The 16,598-nt window shown below is 39.1% G+C and overlaps 1 protein-coding gene across 2 annotated transcripts in view; it reads right to left on the bottom strand.

Annotated features, from left to right (window-relative positions):
• The window catches only part of DCP1A (decapping mRNA 1A), a 64,056-nt gene extending 48,694 nt beyond the window's left edge, over positions 1-15,362 (bottom strand). The window contains exons 1-3 of one of the 2 annotated variants that reach the window (XM_077858543.1): positions 15,147-15,362; positions 11,937-11,977; positions 9,475-9,602 (exon numbers count right to left, since the gene is read on the bottom strand). In XM_077858543.1, the coding sequence (XP_077714669.1) occupies positions 9,475-9,602; positions 11,937-11,977; positions 15,147-15,281 (304 nt within the window). In that variant the 5' untranslated portion in view covers positions 15,282-15,362. The remainder of the gene's footprint in view (positions 1-9,474; positions 9,603-11,936; positions 11,978-15,146) is intronic. The other variant, XM_077858542.1, reaches the window with a different exon arrangement.
• Between the last annotated feature and the right edge of the window lie 1,236 nt (positions 15,363-16,598).

Raw genomic sequence — 16,598 nt, 5'->3', positions numbered from 1 at the left:
CAGAATTGATTTTATATAGAGCTTACTAGGACCACACATCTTTAATATTTTCAATTAACTAGGGGTTACGATATAGACTGCCTAGCTGTAACAAAGAGAAAAACCAATTTTGCTTGCTTTTACTTTTTTGTTGATTCATATACCAAATTTTGCATTAAAAAACTTGCTCATAACCCTTTAGAGAGGAAACCCTCTAAGTTCCCCTTCCTCTGTACTATCACTACTATGCCTCAATAAACTTTCCTTTGCTGCTCACCAAAAACCAAACAAAAACCCTTTACAGAATATTCTTGGGGCATTTCATAATTAAGTCATAAAGAGGGATCCCTGGGTGGCGCAGTGGTTTGGCGCCTGCCTTTGGCCCAGGGCGCGATCCTGGAGACCCGGGATCGAATCCCACGTCGGGCTCCCAGTGCATGGAGCCTGCTTCTCCCTCTGCTTGTGTCTCTGCCTCTTTCTCTCTCTCTGTGTATCATAAATAAATAAAAATTAAAAAAAAATTAAGTCATAAAGAGGTACCCATAGAAATGGAAATCAAAGGGAAAGCACCTTCTAGAAGCATACTTAGTAAGGTTATGTTGCTTGTAGCAGGTGCTTGCCAAATGCTTGCTGAAGGAATGAACAGTGGATAATAGAAGCATGATCTCCTCACTGTACAAGAGTGTACAAGTGTCCTGTGATAATATCAGAAACGTATAGATCCTATATCTGCTTTTTCAGAGGCCAGTCTCTACCTGGAGAATAACCATTCTGGTAGTGTTCCTTGAATAGGACATTCCTCTTAGCATTTTCTTTAAACATGATGGGAAAGATTTTAAACTACTGACCCAACATTTTATTGTTTGCGAGTGTATTCAGATCTATTTATTCCCGAGTAAGTTTTGTTACACTTTTTTCTAGGGAACTGTATAATCTAAGTTTTAAATGTATAGGAAAAAGTCCTTCATAGCTATTTTTTTGCTTTCAAAAAATGTGTATTCCCTATAATTAGTGCAATATATAAAAAATAGATACATTATTCCTAATGTTGCCCATTATGCCCCTCTCCGTTTTGTTGCTGTCGGATCAATCAGGTTATAGAGTTTTTGTTGTTGATTTCATTCTGTTCTACTGCAATTTCTATGTTCTGTAGTTAATTGCTACTCATCTGCATTTTCCTTTGACTTAAACCAGATTTCTTTTTTTCTTAACTTCTTTGGCTGGGTAGCCTATACATGGTAATTGTTTTATATATATGGTAATTTTTATAAAATTCTAATATGTATTTGAAAAAATTCAAATTTTCAAATTGTTGGAAGCGGGGATCTTTATATGTCCCTTAGATCAACTTTAACTATTACTGTTTAAATATTTAATAATTGCTTTATCTGTCAATTACTGAGGTGACCTGTTAAAATCTCTCATGATGATTAGATATTTTTAACATTCGATATATATTTCTAACATATACTAGGTACATACCAGTTTGGAATCATTTTATCTTCTAGGGAAATCAATCCTCTTACCATTATGTGGCAACTTTTACCCTGGTTTTCACCTGAAATCTATCATGTATGACTAACATAGCCTTAGCAGCCTTGTTTGATTAACAGCTGCTTGATACACTGCATTCTATCCCTTTACTTTTCAATCTTTCCAGGTTTTTCAGTTTTAAGTTTTTTGAAAACAGCATTATTCAAATTCTGTATCATCATCCAGTCCCAGAATCTTTTTAAACTGGCTTTTTACTTCACTCAACATCTTGTTCTAGTTTACTGACTTACTTATTTCGGCCATTTCACATTGGGCTTTCTATTTCCATGTGGTGTCCACTCACTTTTTTCCCCACCCTGATTTGCACTGACTTAGAAGACACCTTACATTTGTTTTGCAGTGGTTACCCTGAATCATTTGAACACACACTGTTTATTAAATCTATGGTTAATCAATTTATCTATTCTCACCCCAGTTATGGAATGCTCTAGGTCTAAAGAGCTTTTACCTGATGCTGTCGGTGTCTAGTATTTTTGCTTCACCCTTTTTTTTAAAAAAAAGATTTTACTTATTTGTTCAAGAGACAGACAGAGGCAGAGACATAGGCAGAGAGAGAAGCAGGCTCCCTGCGAGGAGCCCGATGTGGGACTTAATACCAGGACACTCAACCACTGAGCCACCCAGGTTTCCCTTTGCTTCACATTTAACACCTCTATTCAGACTAGTCATTTTGCTGTCTTATACAGTCCATGATTATTTTGATTTACCTCCTTTCTTCGCTCATTATAGATCGTAAACTTCATTTCTTTCTTCTGTGTTCAATTTTCTTCCCTTTCTTAAGTAGGCTCCACGCCCAGTGTGGAGCCCAATGCAGAATTTGAACTCACAGTCCTGAGATTGAGACTTGAGCCGAGATCAAGATCGTCAGCCACTTAACCTAACCGAATGAACCACCCAGACGCCCTACACTTTTCTTATTTCTGAACCAAATTAAATACAATTAAGAATTCAGTTGCATTAGGAGCATTTCTTTTTTTTTTTTCTAATTTTTTTTATTTATTTATGATATTTCACTGGGAGCCCGATGTGGGATTCGATCTTGGGTCTCCAAGATTACGCCCTGGGCCAAAGGCAGGCGCCAAACCGCTGCGCCACCCAGGGATCCCGCATTAGGAGCATTTCAAGTGCTCAACAGCCTATGTGGCTAGTGGCTACCGTGTTGGACAGCACAGCTTTCCAAGCACCTACAGCAAGGGGCTGCTGGAGGCAAAAGCTCTGTTTTTGTTGAAAAATGTCTTTATTTTGTTCTTCTGGATTATTGAAGTATGGGTTGTTTTTTCCTCTGTACTCTGAAAACATTTTTCCTTTGTCTTGCAAACTCAGTAGCTGCAACTAAAAATGCTGTTAGTTTAACTGATGCCCCTTGTAAATAATCAATCTCAAGTAGCCTTTGGTTGCCTCTGTCACTTTGCATATTTCTACTTTTTATGTTTGGTGCCTTATTCTACTTCCTAAATCTGAGATTTTTGACTTTCAAATATTCTAGAAAATTCTTAGTTATAATCTCTTCAAGTACTGCCCTCTTAAATCTATTCTGTCATTCTGAAATTCTTCTCTGTTATGTGTTAGATTTTCCAATACTATCCTCCTGGTTAGATTTTCTATTTCCTTTCCTTTCTTGGATGCATTCTGGAAAACTCCCTCAGTGTCTCTTCCAGTTTCCCAATTCTCCTTTCTGTTGTTACAAATTAACTAGAGTCCAGATAAAGAGTTTATTTCAATAATTAAAATTTTAATTTCTAGAAACTTGACTTGGTTATTTTTCAAAGCTACCTGTCAGTTTTTTAATAATCTACAACTGACATTTACATCCATTAAAGTCTCTATCTGATCATTTCACTAAAGTTTTGTGGAAGGGTTGGCTAATCATGTTGTTTGTTATATTCTACCTTTCACTGATTGTGAATTATTTCCTTATATATTTAGTAATTTTGTGAATTATTTCCTTATATATTTAGTAATTTTGGACCATGAGGCTTGTCGATGAGATCCCCAGGCAATCTGGGTGTCTCTCAAGAAGGATTTTGCATTTGCTTTTGCCAGGTGTCCTAGAGTACTTACCAGTTGAGGATCAATTTTTATGTTAATTTTTTGGCCTGGATAAGAAATTACACCAAGTGAATGGTATAACCTGAACCCCAAATCTGTATTGGAGAAGGCTAATGGTTACAATTACTGAGGGGAGACTTTTTCCCTGTAACCCATAGACCACACCGAGACAGAAAGGTTTGCCTTGTCCTCCTCCTAGGTTGGTGGGCTGATATCTTCCTTTTTTTTTTTTTTTATAAAGATTTTATTTATTTATTCATGAGAGAGACACACACACACAGAGAGGCAGAGACACAGGCATAGGGAGAAGCAGGCTCCATGCAGGGAGCCCGACGTGGGACTCGATCCTGGGTCTCCAGGATCAGGCCCTGGGCTAAAGGTGGTGCTAAACCGCTGAGCCACCTGGGCTGCCCCGGGCTGATATCTTCCTAATTAAGTCATATATAGTTCATTAGAGGACCTGGCTGTTATGTATGTATGCATGTCCCAGCTCCACCTCTCCACCTGTGAGAGCTCAAGGCCTTGTCTCCTGACCCCATGTAACTGTCATGGGCTCCTTATATGGAGGAGAACTCCATACCTAAGAAATCCTAATAGCTGGCAGCCAGTTGGTTTATAAGCTTCTCACTTCAGCTTTCAGTTTTCACTCTGATGCTGGCCCACTGCAATGTCTCCTATTCTCTTTTTGGCTAAGCTATGCATTTAGTATTTTAAACAGCATTTCTAAATGTTTGTAGGATAAAGATTTCTTGTTATGACATTGTTGGACAGGAGCTGAAGGATATTTTCTTTGACATACATATGCCACAGAACTTCTAGAAGTTCAGAGTCTCCAAAGAATGATTTTATAATAAAGTTAATAGAATGGATTTTCCTTACAAATGAAAACAGAAGTTTAGTGGATTAGTAGCAATGCCTGTGTTTAAGCAATAAAAAACTATGTTTCTTCAACTAATCAAAGATAAAATTAAAACTATCATCAGTTTTTTAGGGAGAGGTGTCCACAAATTAAACATCATTAAACTAATACGAAGTTTTAGCTGGGAGGGTGCTATATGTTCCAGTATACTGATCAAAATGAACACCACAATCCACGAATCAGAACTGCTGCCGTTGAGAGTTTAAAAAATCTGTATGCTCTAAAATTCTAAAATTTGCCATTGAGTTTAAAAATCCGTATGCTCTAAAATTTCTCATTTTTATTATGTATATATTTTCAACTTATCACACCTCAGGTTATCTAGTAATGGCCCCTATAACATCTGAAGATAATATCTGTAAACACAGTCTCCAGACTGTCATGGTGCTAGCCAGAAGGGACGGGAAGAAGGGCACGATGGGCCTAGGTTATAAGAGAACCTGGATAATATTAAAATCCTATGACTCTCTCACAATAAAGATATTTTGGCTTGGGTCCAAGATGGAGGCAAGTGTCTGTAATATTTTATATTTATAAGTGCCTGATAAAATACCTTCATGTATATGATGCCCTTTTAAGATAAGTAGGTCAGATTAATGGTTTACTTGATTTATCCAAGGTTACAGCCTGAAAATGGCAAAGCCTAGAATAGAATTCTTTTCTGAAAATTAAACTGCATGCCAAAAGAGTGTTACCATGGCAAGCCCCCCTCAGAGACATCTATAGCTTTCATATCTAGAAATCATTTATAAATTTTAAAAAAGAATAACTAAATGAGAGGCATAAAAATTGAACTCAAAGCTCCCGTAGTGCTTGTTTAATTCAGGTCTGGCACAGTACAAGGGTGTGTTTGAACATGGGTTCATGCTTTAGACTTCTGCTGTCCGATACAGAAGCCACTAGCCACGCATGGCTACTCCAACACAAACTGATTAAATTAACTTAAAAAAAAAAAAAAGAAAAAGAAAATTTCCTTGTTGCACTAGCTACACTTTGAGTGCTCAGCAGTCACATTTAGCTGGTGGTTGCTCTTTAGGGCAGGATGGATATAGAGCATTTCCATTATTGCAGAGTTGTACAGGACAGCCTCACTTCAGAATGTGGATAATGAAGTGATTTTATTATGGAAGCTGAGTAAAAGAATATGGATTTCGAAGACTTGAATGCTGCCTATGTCACTTATAAGCTTTGTGACTTTTTAAAAGAAGTATTTTTTTATTTATTCATTCATGAGAGAGACAGAGAAAGAGAGGCAGAGGCACGGGTAGAGGGAGAAGCAGGCCCCATGTAGGGAACCCGACGCGGGACTTGATACTGGGTCTCCAGGATCATGCCCTGAGCCAAAGGCGGCACTGGACCACGGAGCCACCCGGGCTGCCCTCTTTGTGACTTTTTAAAAAAATATTTTATTTATTTATTCATGAGAGACACGGGGGGCGGGGGAGGGCAGAGACATAGGCAGAGGAAGAAGCAGGCTCCATGTAGGAAGCCCGATATGGGACTTGATCCTGGGACCCCAGGATCACACCCTGAGCCAAAGACAGATGCTCAAATGCTGAGCCGCCCAGGCGACGCATCCTTGTGACTCTTGAGCAAGTTCTTAACTTCTCTGGGACTCTTGTTTCCTCAATGTAAGTCAGAAATAGGGTGTTAGGAACCACACTTTTGCTTAATTAACTACAGAATCTGCAATCTTCCCAACCCCCTGGCTGCTGAAAGGCTCTTTCTTGATCAGTATAGAAACATATATGGCTTCCAAAATATTCAACAGAATCATCAAATCTAAGACTGGCTAGTATAAGCATTTTCTCTGGAATATTTTACTTTTCCTTTTGGGGGTGGGAGAAATTATATACATAAAAACCAAAAAATCAAATCAAAACATTTTAGAACTGGAAAAATTATAGTTCAATTTCCTATTAACTAAAAATTGACTTGAGTGAAAGAAGCTGGATCTGAAGGGCCATGAGTAAAATGGGTCAGATGTCTCAGCGGTATTTCTCACAAGAAAATGACAGAGCAGCTACAGAATCAGGTATAATTACCTGTATACACACTCAGACACTAATTAACTTTTTGTTTAAAGAACAAATCCCTTAACAACTCAACAGCTTGCAGACCTGACAGGACTATTTTCCACATTTAAGACTAGGCAGACAAAACATATACTCGAGAGAGGCCTTCACACTCCCAGAATCACTTTATGCTGTCACTTCTCCCCAATACAGCTGTTCCTTTAAATACCTTCCCCAAGCTCCTCTTGTAGACTGTTTCTAATATGCCCACAGTGTTGTACTTGACCTTTTCAGGCCTTTCTCTAGTCTGAAAACAAGCTGATGTGCTACTGAATTTCTAATTAGCAATACCAGAAACTGTATGGCCCCTTAGAAGATGATTCAGTGCCTCAATTAACCGGGGAACTGGACAACCTTGTTAAGTGAGTTTTCTGTTCAAGAAAATCTTTATTTTTCACTTCTTATTGAAAATCTTTCTAAAATAAAATGTGTTAATGTACCTTTCTGCTCAAGAATATTCTAATTAACATAATAAACACTCCTGATGGTTTCAGGTTTTATGACAACAAATTAATCTATGATAGTAGAGTGGAGTTAAAGTAACAGAAAATTGACTTTTTAATGCTGACCCCCTGTTAACATTCGCGATATTTGCTAGATTCTTACAAAATGAAACCTAATATTAGCTTATTTTCTTATAATTTGCCTTCATTTCTTCCACACATGGACTATAGAAATATTTCCAGATAATTGAGGCTCTGATTACTTAAGTTTTGATTAGTCATGATTTATTTTATTTTTAAAAAATATATTAAAAAGAGAGAAAGCATGAGCGAGGGGAAGGGAAGAGGGAGAGACAGACTCCCTGCTGAGCAGGGAGCCAGACATGGGGATTGCTCCCAGACCTTGGGATCATGACCTGAACCAAAGGCAGACACTTAACTGACTAACCCAAGCGTCCTGATTAGTCATGATTTAATTATATTTATGTTATGTTGCACTTTTAACTACACAGGAACGTTTGCTTGTGTAAGAAATACTATGATTCATATCAGGCTTATACTAAATAATTGAATCCATAAGTCTGATAATATTCCTGACTACCTTTTACAAATTTTTTTTTAAAGATTTTATTTATTTATTTGAGAGAGAGAGAGAGGACAAGCAGGGGGAGTAGCAGAGGGAGAGGGAGAAGCAGGCTCCCCAAAGAGCACAGAGCCTAATGTGGGGCTCGATCCCAGGACTCTGGGATCATGACCTGACTGGAGGCAGATGCTTAACCAACTGAGCCACCCAGGTGCCCTCCTGACTACTTTAATAATCAAACCTTTCTTAGAAGCAATAGCTAGATTAGGTTTCCAGGTAGTAAAGAGTAGAATTAAGCCACTGTCCCTTAAAAAAAAAATATGGATCTGTGTTCCAATGCAGAATTTCCCCTTTAACAGAATGTTCAGCACAAAGAAAACTGCCATCTGAAGTAATTCTATTGTTAACATTAATTTAAATAAGTCCATCTGAACTTAAGGTATTAAAAAGCATTTCCAATATGGTGCCAGAAGTTAAAATCTCAGAGAATTATCTGGACAAACAGTTCACTGAAAAATCAAGAGACTATTTTACTTAGATATTTAAAATGTGAAAAAATAAAAATTAAAAAAAAAAGTGAGCTGTAGGGAAGAATTTGGGGCTTCCGGCTCTGAAATAGGCCTGACCATTCCTCATTCAGGGAACTAAAAGATGCAGAATTTCCAGAGCTTCTTATACTTCATACCAAAGACATTCCTCTGGTACTAGTTACCTTGTAGTCAAGTGAAATCCAAACAGTAACTTTTCCTTTTTTTATTTTTTGTAGTCACTGTTCCTTTTTTTTTTTCTTTTTTTAATTTTATTTTTATTTATTCGTGAGAGACAGAGAGAGAGAGAGAGAGAGAGAGAGAGGCAGAGACCTAGGCAGAGGGAGAAGCAAGCTCCATACAGGGAGCCCGATGTGGGACTTGATCCTGGGGCTCCAGGATCACGCCCTGAGCCAAAGGTAGGGGCTAAACCGCTGAGCCATCCAGGTGTCCCTCACTTTTCCTTTTTAAGTGAGAAGTAACATTTCTCCAGCTATCTCCATGGATGATAGTTACAGTCACTCTACTACTATAACCAGCTCCGACCTACCCACAGTCAGTGTCAGTCTCTCTTCTGTCTCAAACACTCATACCTTCAACACCCATGCTGAAATACAGGACCTGAGGATACTTTTTTTGTATCTTAACTTCTTGAAAGGGCCATTCTAACTTTGTGGACTGTATGCAACCCTTCTCAAAAGTCTGTAAAATGCCTGAAAGGACCCTGGAACTAGGGAACAGAAAAAAGGGTCATCATCCTCACTCTCCAACTGGAGAGCTGCCACTCACCTCTGAGTCTCAGCTCACCTAACTGCTTGTCTGTCCCACACAGGTTATTGTATTAACATTAAAATACAATAGCTCTTGGCCCAGAACTTGTTCACAGTAGATACTCAATAAACACATTGAAAAATATCACTACAAGGGCAAAGATAGTACTTTCTTTGTGGATAGAAATATCAGTCCCCATCCTGTCTCTCTCAAACTAAGTTCTGTTGCTCAAGGGCATGGGTAGCCAATAATTCAGTGTCACAACCAAAACAAAGGGTGAAACTTATTTTCATAAAACAAGCAACAGGAGTATAATATAATGCTATTATATGGAAGAGTATATTTAACTACAACAATACAAAAAGTTACCGTGTATAAGAGTGTTTCAATTTTAGAAGCCCAATTTAAAAGGTCTATAAAAGTAAAGTCTTAGTAAAAATCTCTTTTATATCCCTAAGAGTATAGATTATTTTTTTATTGTACTTGAAACTCCAGCAATAATGTGATGATAGAAGCTATAGTCATTCAATTTTAATTGTAAATATATGAATCATAATAAAACAGGCATACTTACAGCTTGCATTTCTATACAGAAGAAATGGTTCATGGAGCTGAAATTCCAAATCTTTATTCACTGGTTCAACCAGATTGTGCATATTCAGTCGATTCACAATGGTAAAACCATGGTAAGGTGAGGCTGACCTTAGATTTGACAGAAGAAAAAACCCTGTAATCACTGTTTAATTTGCAGAAATGTTAGCTACTTCTTTATTTCCATTTCAAAAAATAACTACATTAAATATTGTGGACACTTAAAATCTGTAAACAAAAAATTCAAGTGAGATCATATCCCTTCTCTTTTCAGACATTTCCAAGGACTTAGTCCCCCAGAGTAAAGGCCAATGCCCTTACTAAGGCCACTAAAGCTTTGGCTGATAGGTGCTCTCTTTGCCTTCACCTCCTCTGCCTCTTCCCTTGCTTCTGCTCTAACCACACTGAGCTTGTCACTTTCTCGCTTCTACCTAAAGACCTCTGTCCGGACCACTTGCCCAGAATCTAGTTATCTTACTCCTCCACATGCTTTTCTTCAAATGTGACTTTTTCAAAGACACTTACCACAGAATTACTCTTTCTCAGGATCCCAGTCTGCTCTCAAGTTCAATACCTCCAACTCTCCTCTTTTTTTCTATACCACTTACTTATTTCTCATATTTATTGTCTTTCTCCCCTAAAATGTAAACTCCATGCAAACACGTTTTGTCTTATTTTTTCCAGATATATCCTAAGACAGACACGTACTAGATGTTTAATAAACACTTGTGTTCAACAAAAATATCACTTATTTTTTTTTGTTTTTGTTTTTTTTTTTAAATATCACTTATTTTAAACTCAGTATAGACTTGGTTTTAATAATAACTGTCCACTATACTTATGATTTTTTTTCTTACACCAAATAGGTCTTTCCATAGTTCTCCTGAGTTAAATAGAAAATGCCTTGAATTCTACGATAACAAACATCTTTGGTTCTCATATCAGTGATTCAGTACATGATCCTCTAGACACTCTTCAAACATATATAATACTTCATAGTTTATCAATCATTTCTCTGTGTACATGGGGGAGATTGTAGAATCCTACTCTACAGATTAGGAAATAAACTCAGAATGATTAAGGCCTTTGCCCAAAGTCACACAAATACTGTGACCAGAATGCAGCTTTAGGTTTTCTGACTCCAAATCCAGGCTTCTTCTACAGTAAGGTCTCTGCAAAACAATATTCTTACATTGTAGCACACCTTTATCCAAGGTACATAAATGTTCTCATATTTCCCCAAATTTTTTATTAAGATCAATACTCTATAAGCCTCCATGAATTTAATTAAGTCAAATAATTTATTCTACTAAATTTTGTATTTTCTACAACCAGTGGATCTGTACCATACTGTTACAATGAGGGCAGGAAAGTACTTTCCAAATAACAAAGATACCAAGATTCTAACAACAACTGATGAGTTTCTAGAGATTTATAGAGGTAATAAAAAATAATAAAGTAGGTGAAGGGTAAAGGCCACCACTCCCCCATTTTTTAAAGGAGAAAGATGAAGGACAAGGAACAAAGTAGCAAAGAATGATGAGCTTCTATAGTTACTATGTAATATCTAAGCACTTATTTATAAAGGAAGGAAAAATCAGTGTGTTTAGATAAGATCTTAAATCTGTACACCAATATTTAGAGGAATATTTGACAAATTCTTGTTACCATCAATGGAAAAAGGTAATCCTTTAAAAATAACTCAATAAAAAAAATGTGGGGAGGAACAGATATCAGTAATAATTTCTGCTGAATCCCTAAATATTAGGAACCATGGGGAGGAACCAGTTGTAGTCAGAGCAAGCCCTAAGGGAGATCCAGGAAAACAAGGAATTCCATGACTATCCTTTACCGTGAGTTACAGTTAGGACACAAAAGTTGCTTAATAAAACAAAGGGTTCAATTTGCAAACCAATCACGTTTTAGATAATCAACTTGCAGGAAAGTTGAAAATAAAAAATGTGCAATTGTATAGTCTAGGCTTCCTAATGGATTCTCAAACTAAGATGACACATTACTAAAGACACTGTACACAGTCCAGAACTTTCTTTGCAGGGAGGGGGTCAGAAAAGGGACAGAACCAGAATTGTAAGAAGATGACTCATTTAGTAACTACATATAATAGACTGACCTTTCAACTACATTATTTTATAGGTAGTTTATGAATTATATTTTTCTTTCTTTACAAATGTTTAGTACAGGGGAAGAAGGCATCTGTTTTAGACTCACTCATTACTAGAAAATGTTTTCTATTTTGAGATAGCTTTGCTAGGTTCCTAAATTCTAGCTCTGTTTATTCTGAATCACAGGAAAGCCCAAAGAAGGGACATAATTTGGTTAAGATTTCCCAGCTAGAAATGGATGAAGAGGGTCTAGGAGGAAGGTTGCAAAGACAACAAGGCTGAACCAAAAATATATATGTAGCATTTTTTAAAAAAAGCTTACCTTCGATATACAAATAAGGTCCCTTCTATATCAGTCTTCTCCTATAACAGACAATGAGGTCATTAGTTTTTCCCCTCATAATCCAACCCCAAATGATCCTAATGGAGAAGAAATACTTCATATTTAGGATGAACTTAACTTATTTTAAAATTAGTTCCTTTAGAACAGGTCAAGTAAGTCTCTTACTCTACAAACTAGTGTTACCAGTTTCTTTTGTAACCTTTCTGTGCTCTTGATGTATACTAATGTATCCACAATGTTCAATCTGGCAACATGTCTGTTGTCTGTAGCATTTTTCTTTTTTAAATTTTAGGGTGAAAAATCTTAGAATTAGCCCCCCCCCCCCTTCTAAATATTATTTGAGAGAGTGCAAGTGTGCATGTGCACATGGGGGAGGGGCAGAGGGAGAAAATCTCAAGCAGACTCTCACAATCCTGAGGTCATGACCAGAGCCTAAACTAAGAGTTGGATGCTTAAGCGAGACACCCAGGCACCCCACTTTCCCTTTCTGAAGCTAAAATGTCTTCCTCCGATTTTTAAATTTTAAAGCCAAGCTTCTGTATACTGCAATTCCTTCACTTTTAAAGTTTATCAAAGTTATTAGGGAAGGAAAAAAAAAAGAAAACATTATATCCTAGGATACTTTGCTTCATCATTGGACGATTTGGGTATATTTTGATGAATAGCAAATTTTGTGGTTAAGAAATACTGTCAAACACAATTTTTTATTCTTAAACCTTTGTTGAAGAATCATGAAACCTGAAGCTATACTCTGCCTTAAGGTAATTATTATAAAATGTATAACTAAAACATTTTAAGAATAAGAAACATCTTGATTAAAAGTACAACTCATTATCTTTCATTTGCTGTGACAAGTGTATTTAGGTGTTAGACACAATGTTTTTAAAAAAACCCAAATAACTATATTAGTGGCAGTTCACAGCTTAGGTAGAAGTGATGTATTTTAATGCAATCCACAACCTGTTAGAAAACTTTAAATGCTACTCATATCAAATTGGGTTTGTTGGGATAAAAACATTTAAAAAATATTTAACATGCTGAGAGTATTGCCCTATCATAAACATCATCATAAAAACTTTTCCTTCCTAAGGATTCACAGGCTTTTTCTTGCCTTTCAAATGTTAAATTATTAAAAAAGAAATTGGCAATCTACGGTCTCACAGTGAAAGAAAACTTGCTCAAACAACACTGTGCAAAGTTACAACTCACTGTAAAATAAAAATACAAAAGATTTTGGTTATGCTCTATGGGCCATTAACCAAACGAACAGCTTCTTTTTCAATCCAGATAGATATAATTTGTATTTCATATTTAAAGCAGGACTCTACAATCAGAATTCTACAATTCTGAAAGTCTGTGAAAAACTAGAAATATGAGTGTTAGTCATAAGTTCCTGCCCCCAAGTCTTCATCATTTGTCTGCAATTCACATCTCACAAATTTATATGCAGACCAAATAAAGAAAAATGATTCAGAACAATTCAAACTAAGGCAATGTCTAAAACAGCTACACTAAAAAAAAAAAAAAAAAAAAGCAAAAAAACTTAAAAATAAGAATAAAAATCTGTAAGTTTGCTCTTTGTGGTTTTCCATACCTCTTCTTCCAGGAGGGGAAAGAAAGAAGATAAGGTAAAAAAGCAAGAGGATCCTGAAAGCTCTCTTCATCTGAGTTAAGTGTTTATAAACGTCAAATGATTTTCATACAATTACTGTTTAAATATAGCCTATGAGTCTGTTTTATACCGTAAAGGGCACATTACGATAATCTTTCAGGGTTTTGTTAGTAGTATTTCATTTTTCACTGAAATGTGAATGTGACTTGTTTATGAAATCAATCCAACAGACGTTGACAGATCATCTGCCAAAAGTAAAGCCTAAAGGAGTAAAGCATGGAGGGTCAATTGCTAGAAAACTGGAAATTATGTTACTTTTATTTTTATTATTATTATTTTTTAAAATAGTTTTTTTTTTTTTTTTAAAGATTTTGTTCATTTATTCATGAGAGACATAGAGAGAGAGAGGCAGAGACACAGGCAGAGGGAGAAGCAGGCTCCATGTAGGGAGCTCGACGCGGGACTCGATCCCGGGTCACCAGGGTCACGCCCTGACCTGAAGGCGGCGCTAAACCGCTGAGCCACCCGGGCTGCCCCTATTATTATTATTTTTAAATATTTTATTTATTTATTCATGAGAGACAGAGGCAGAGGGAGAAGCAGGCTCCATGCAGGGAGCCCGACAGGGGACTCGATCCTGGGTCACCAGGGTCATGCCCTGGGCTGCAGGCAGATGCTCAACCGCTGAGCCACCCGGGCGTCCCGAAAACTGGAAATCACGTTACTTTTAAACGGGGCCCAACAAGTCAGACAACAGACCCAATGTAACTTTTCGGACCCCCTCCCGTGCAAAAAAAAAAAAAAAAAAGGCAAGCAAAGCCAACAATTACTTAGTAGGAAGGGAGCATTCCGAGGCGACCTCACCAGCAGCACAGCTGGAACGAAAACGCATTTACAGGGTCTCTTTTCCAACGGCTTCAAAGAAATGCAATTAACACGGAAGCCCTTTTCCTTAAGTGCCTTGAAATCCCCCCCACCCAAAAAAAAAAAAAAAAAAAAACCTCTGTAAATAGACAGTACAGTTGGATAAAAGCCGGACTTACCCTCACCACCTCTCTTCCAAGAATGGAAACTAATTGGATTCGAAGCTTTATAAACCCAGATGACCTGGGCGAAGGGGGCTCTTATTTACGTGCCCGTCGGGGGGCGGGGGGGGGGGGGGAGGACGCGTGTTTACTTTATGGATCACGCACAGGTAGTTTACCCAGGAGCCCGCACGGCCTCAGGCAGCGCCTTTCAGGTGTGTCTCCGATCCCCCGGTTCCCATCCTCCAGCACGTCTGCAAGGGAGGCAGCCCGCCCAGGTCTGCCCGGACCGGACCGGACCGGACCGGACCCCAGCCCTCCCTCCCTCCTCTCGGCTCTTCCTCCCAGACGTCCTGGGCCTGCCTCCCTCGCCCCTCTCCGCACAGCCCCTGGAGGCCCTGGCGGCCCTGACACCCTCCAGCGGCCGGTCGGTCCGTCCCCCGCCCCCCCAACCCCCGCCTCCCCGAATCGCCCCCAACTCCGGAGAGTCCGCGCGGCCCCTTTAAGAGGCGGCGGCCGGGCGGACGACCTCGGAGGCCGCGCCGCACTCACCCACTGGTTGGCCTTGGGGCAGAAGGTGTACAGAGCGACCTGGCCCGTGAGGTCTGCGATGCTGGTGATGTAGGGGTCGTGCTGCTTCAGGGCCGCCAAGCTCATCTCCTGCCCAGCTCTACTCAGCGACTCCATCTTGAATTCCGGAGCCGAGCCCCTCCGGCGGGGGGCGGAGTCGCGGACAGGAAGGTGCCATCGAAGCAAAGTTCCCCCGGCTGCGTCAGCACCTTCCACTTCCGCTTCTTCGCAGGGCCTCGCGGAGGGGCGGTAGGTACGACGGCTATTGTGCTCCGCTACGTCCACAACCCCCGGATGCCGGGTTCCGGGGTTCCTGACGCCCGAGGCTCTTGGGGTGGCGTTGGGGGCAGGCGAGGGCAGGCGAGGGGGAGGGGGCGCAGGTTCTCCCTGCCTTTGGGGTAAAATGTCCTGACAGCGGGATCGGAGGCTGTCCGGGAGCTTTCTCCAGCTCTGGCTGTGTGTGGGCTCCACCATCGTGGGGACAGCATGGAGAAGGGAGGGAGGGGGAGAGGCAGGACCCCAAAAGTCACCCCAGATCGTCCATCTCACTACATCACAGCCGTCAACAATTTGGTGGGGTTTTTTTTCTTTTAATACTTTATTTAAATTCAGTTTGCCAACATATAACACCCAGTGCTCACCCCATCAAGTGCCCTCCTTAGTGCCTGTCACCCAGTCACCCCAATCCCTTCCCCCTTCCCTTTCTACAACCCTTGGTTTGTTTCCCAGAGCCAGGCATCTTTCATGGTTTGTCTTCCTCTCTAAAGCAAGTGCTGGGGGGAGACATCCCTAGCTCAGAGTTGCACACTAGCCAGGGTAATCTGGTAGGGGAATCCAGAGACTCCTTCCTTCCCCCCAGAGTCCTTTCCTCTGTACCATGGCTACCTTCCTTCATCCTTGAGAATGAGTCTCAACTCCCCTCCAGCTACTTTCAATCCAATATTTAAAAATCTGTACCCTAGTTTAAAAAGATTATGCATTTTTTGCATAGGTAATACAAAATTCAGACACACCTGAAACTAAAAAAATTTTTTTTTAAAGTAGACTTTTCTTCTTTTATTTATTTTTTTACTTTTCTTCTTTTAAAAATAATGATTTTATTAAGGTGTAGTTGTCATATAACACTATTAGTTTCAGGTGGACAGTATAGTGACTTGATATTTGCATACATTGCAAATGATGACAGCCACAGCCCAGCGAACATCTATCACCATGCATGGTTACAAGATTTTTTTTCGTGGTAAGAATCTTCAAGATCTGGGTCTCCTAGCTGCTTTCAAATATGAATTACTATTATTAGCTGTAGTCATCAGGCTGTATGTTACATCCCCAGGACTTATTCTTTTTTTTTTTTTTTTTTTAAGATTTTTATTTATTCATGAGAGACACAGAGAGGGGCAGAGGCACAGGCAGAGGGAGAAGCAGGCTCCATGC

The sequence above is a fragment of the Canis aureus genome, chromosome 19 (assembly GCF_053574225.1).
Source record: "Canis aureus isolate CA01 chromosome 19, VMU_Caureus_v.1.0, whole genome shotgun sequence".
Taxonomy (NCBI): Eukaryota; Metazoa; Chordata; class Mammalia; order Carnivora; family Canidae; genus Canis; species Canis aureus.
Note: the sequence above shows the minus strand (reverse complement) of the source record. Positions and strands in the feature narration are given on the sequence as shown.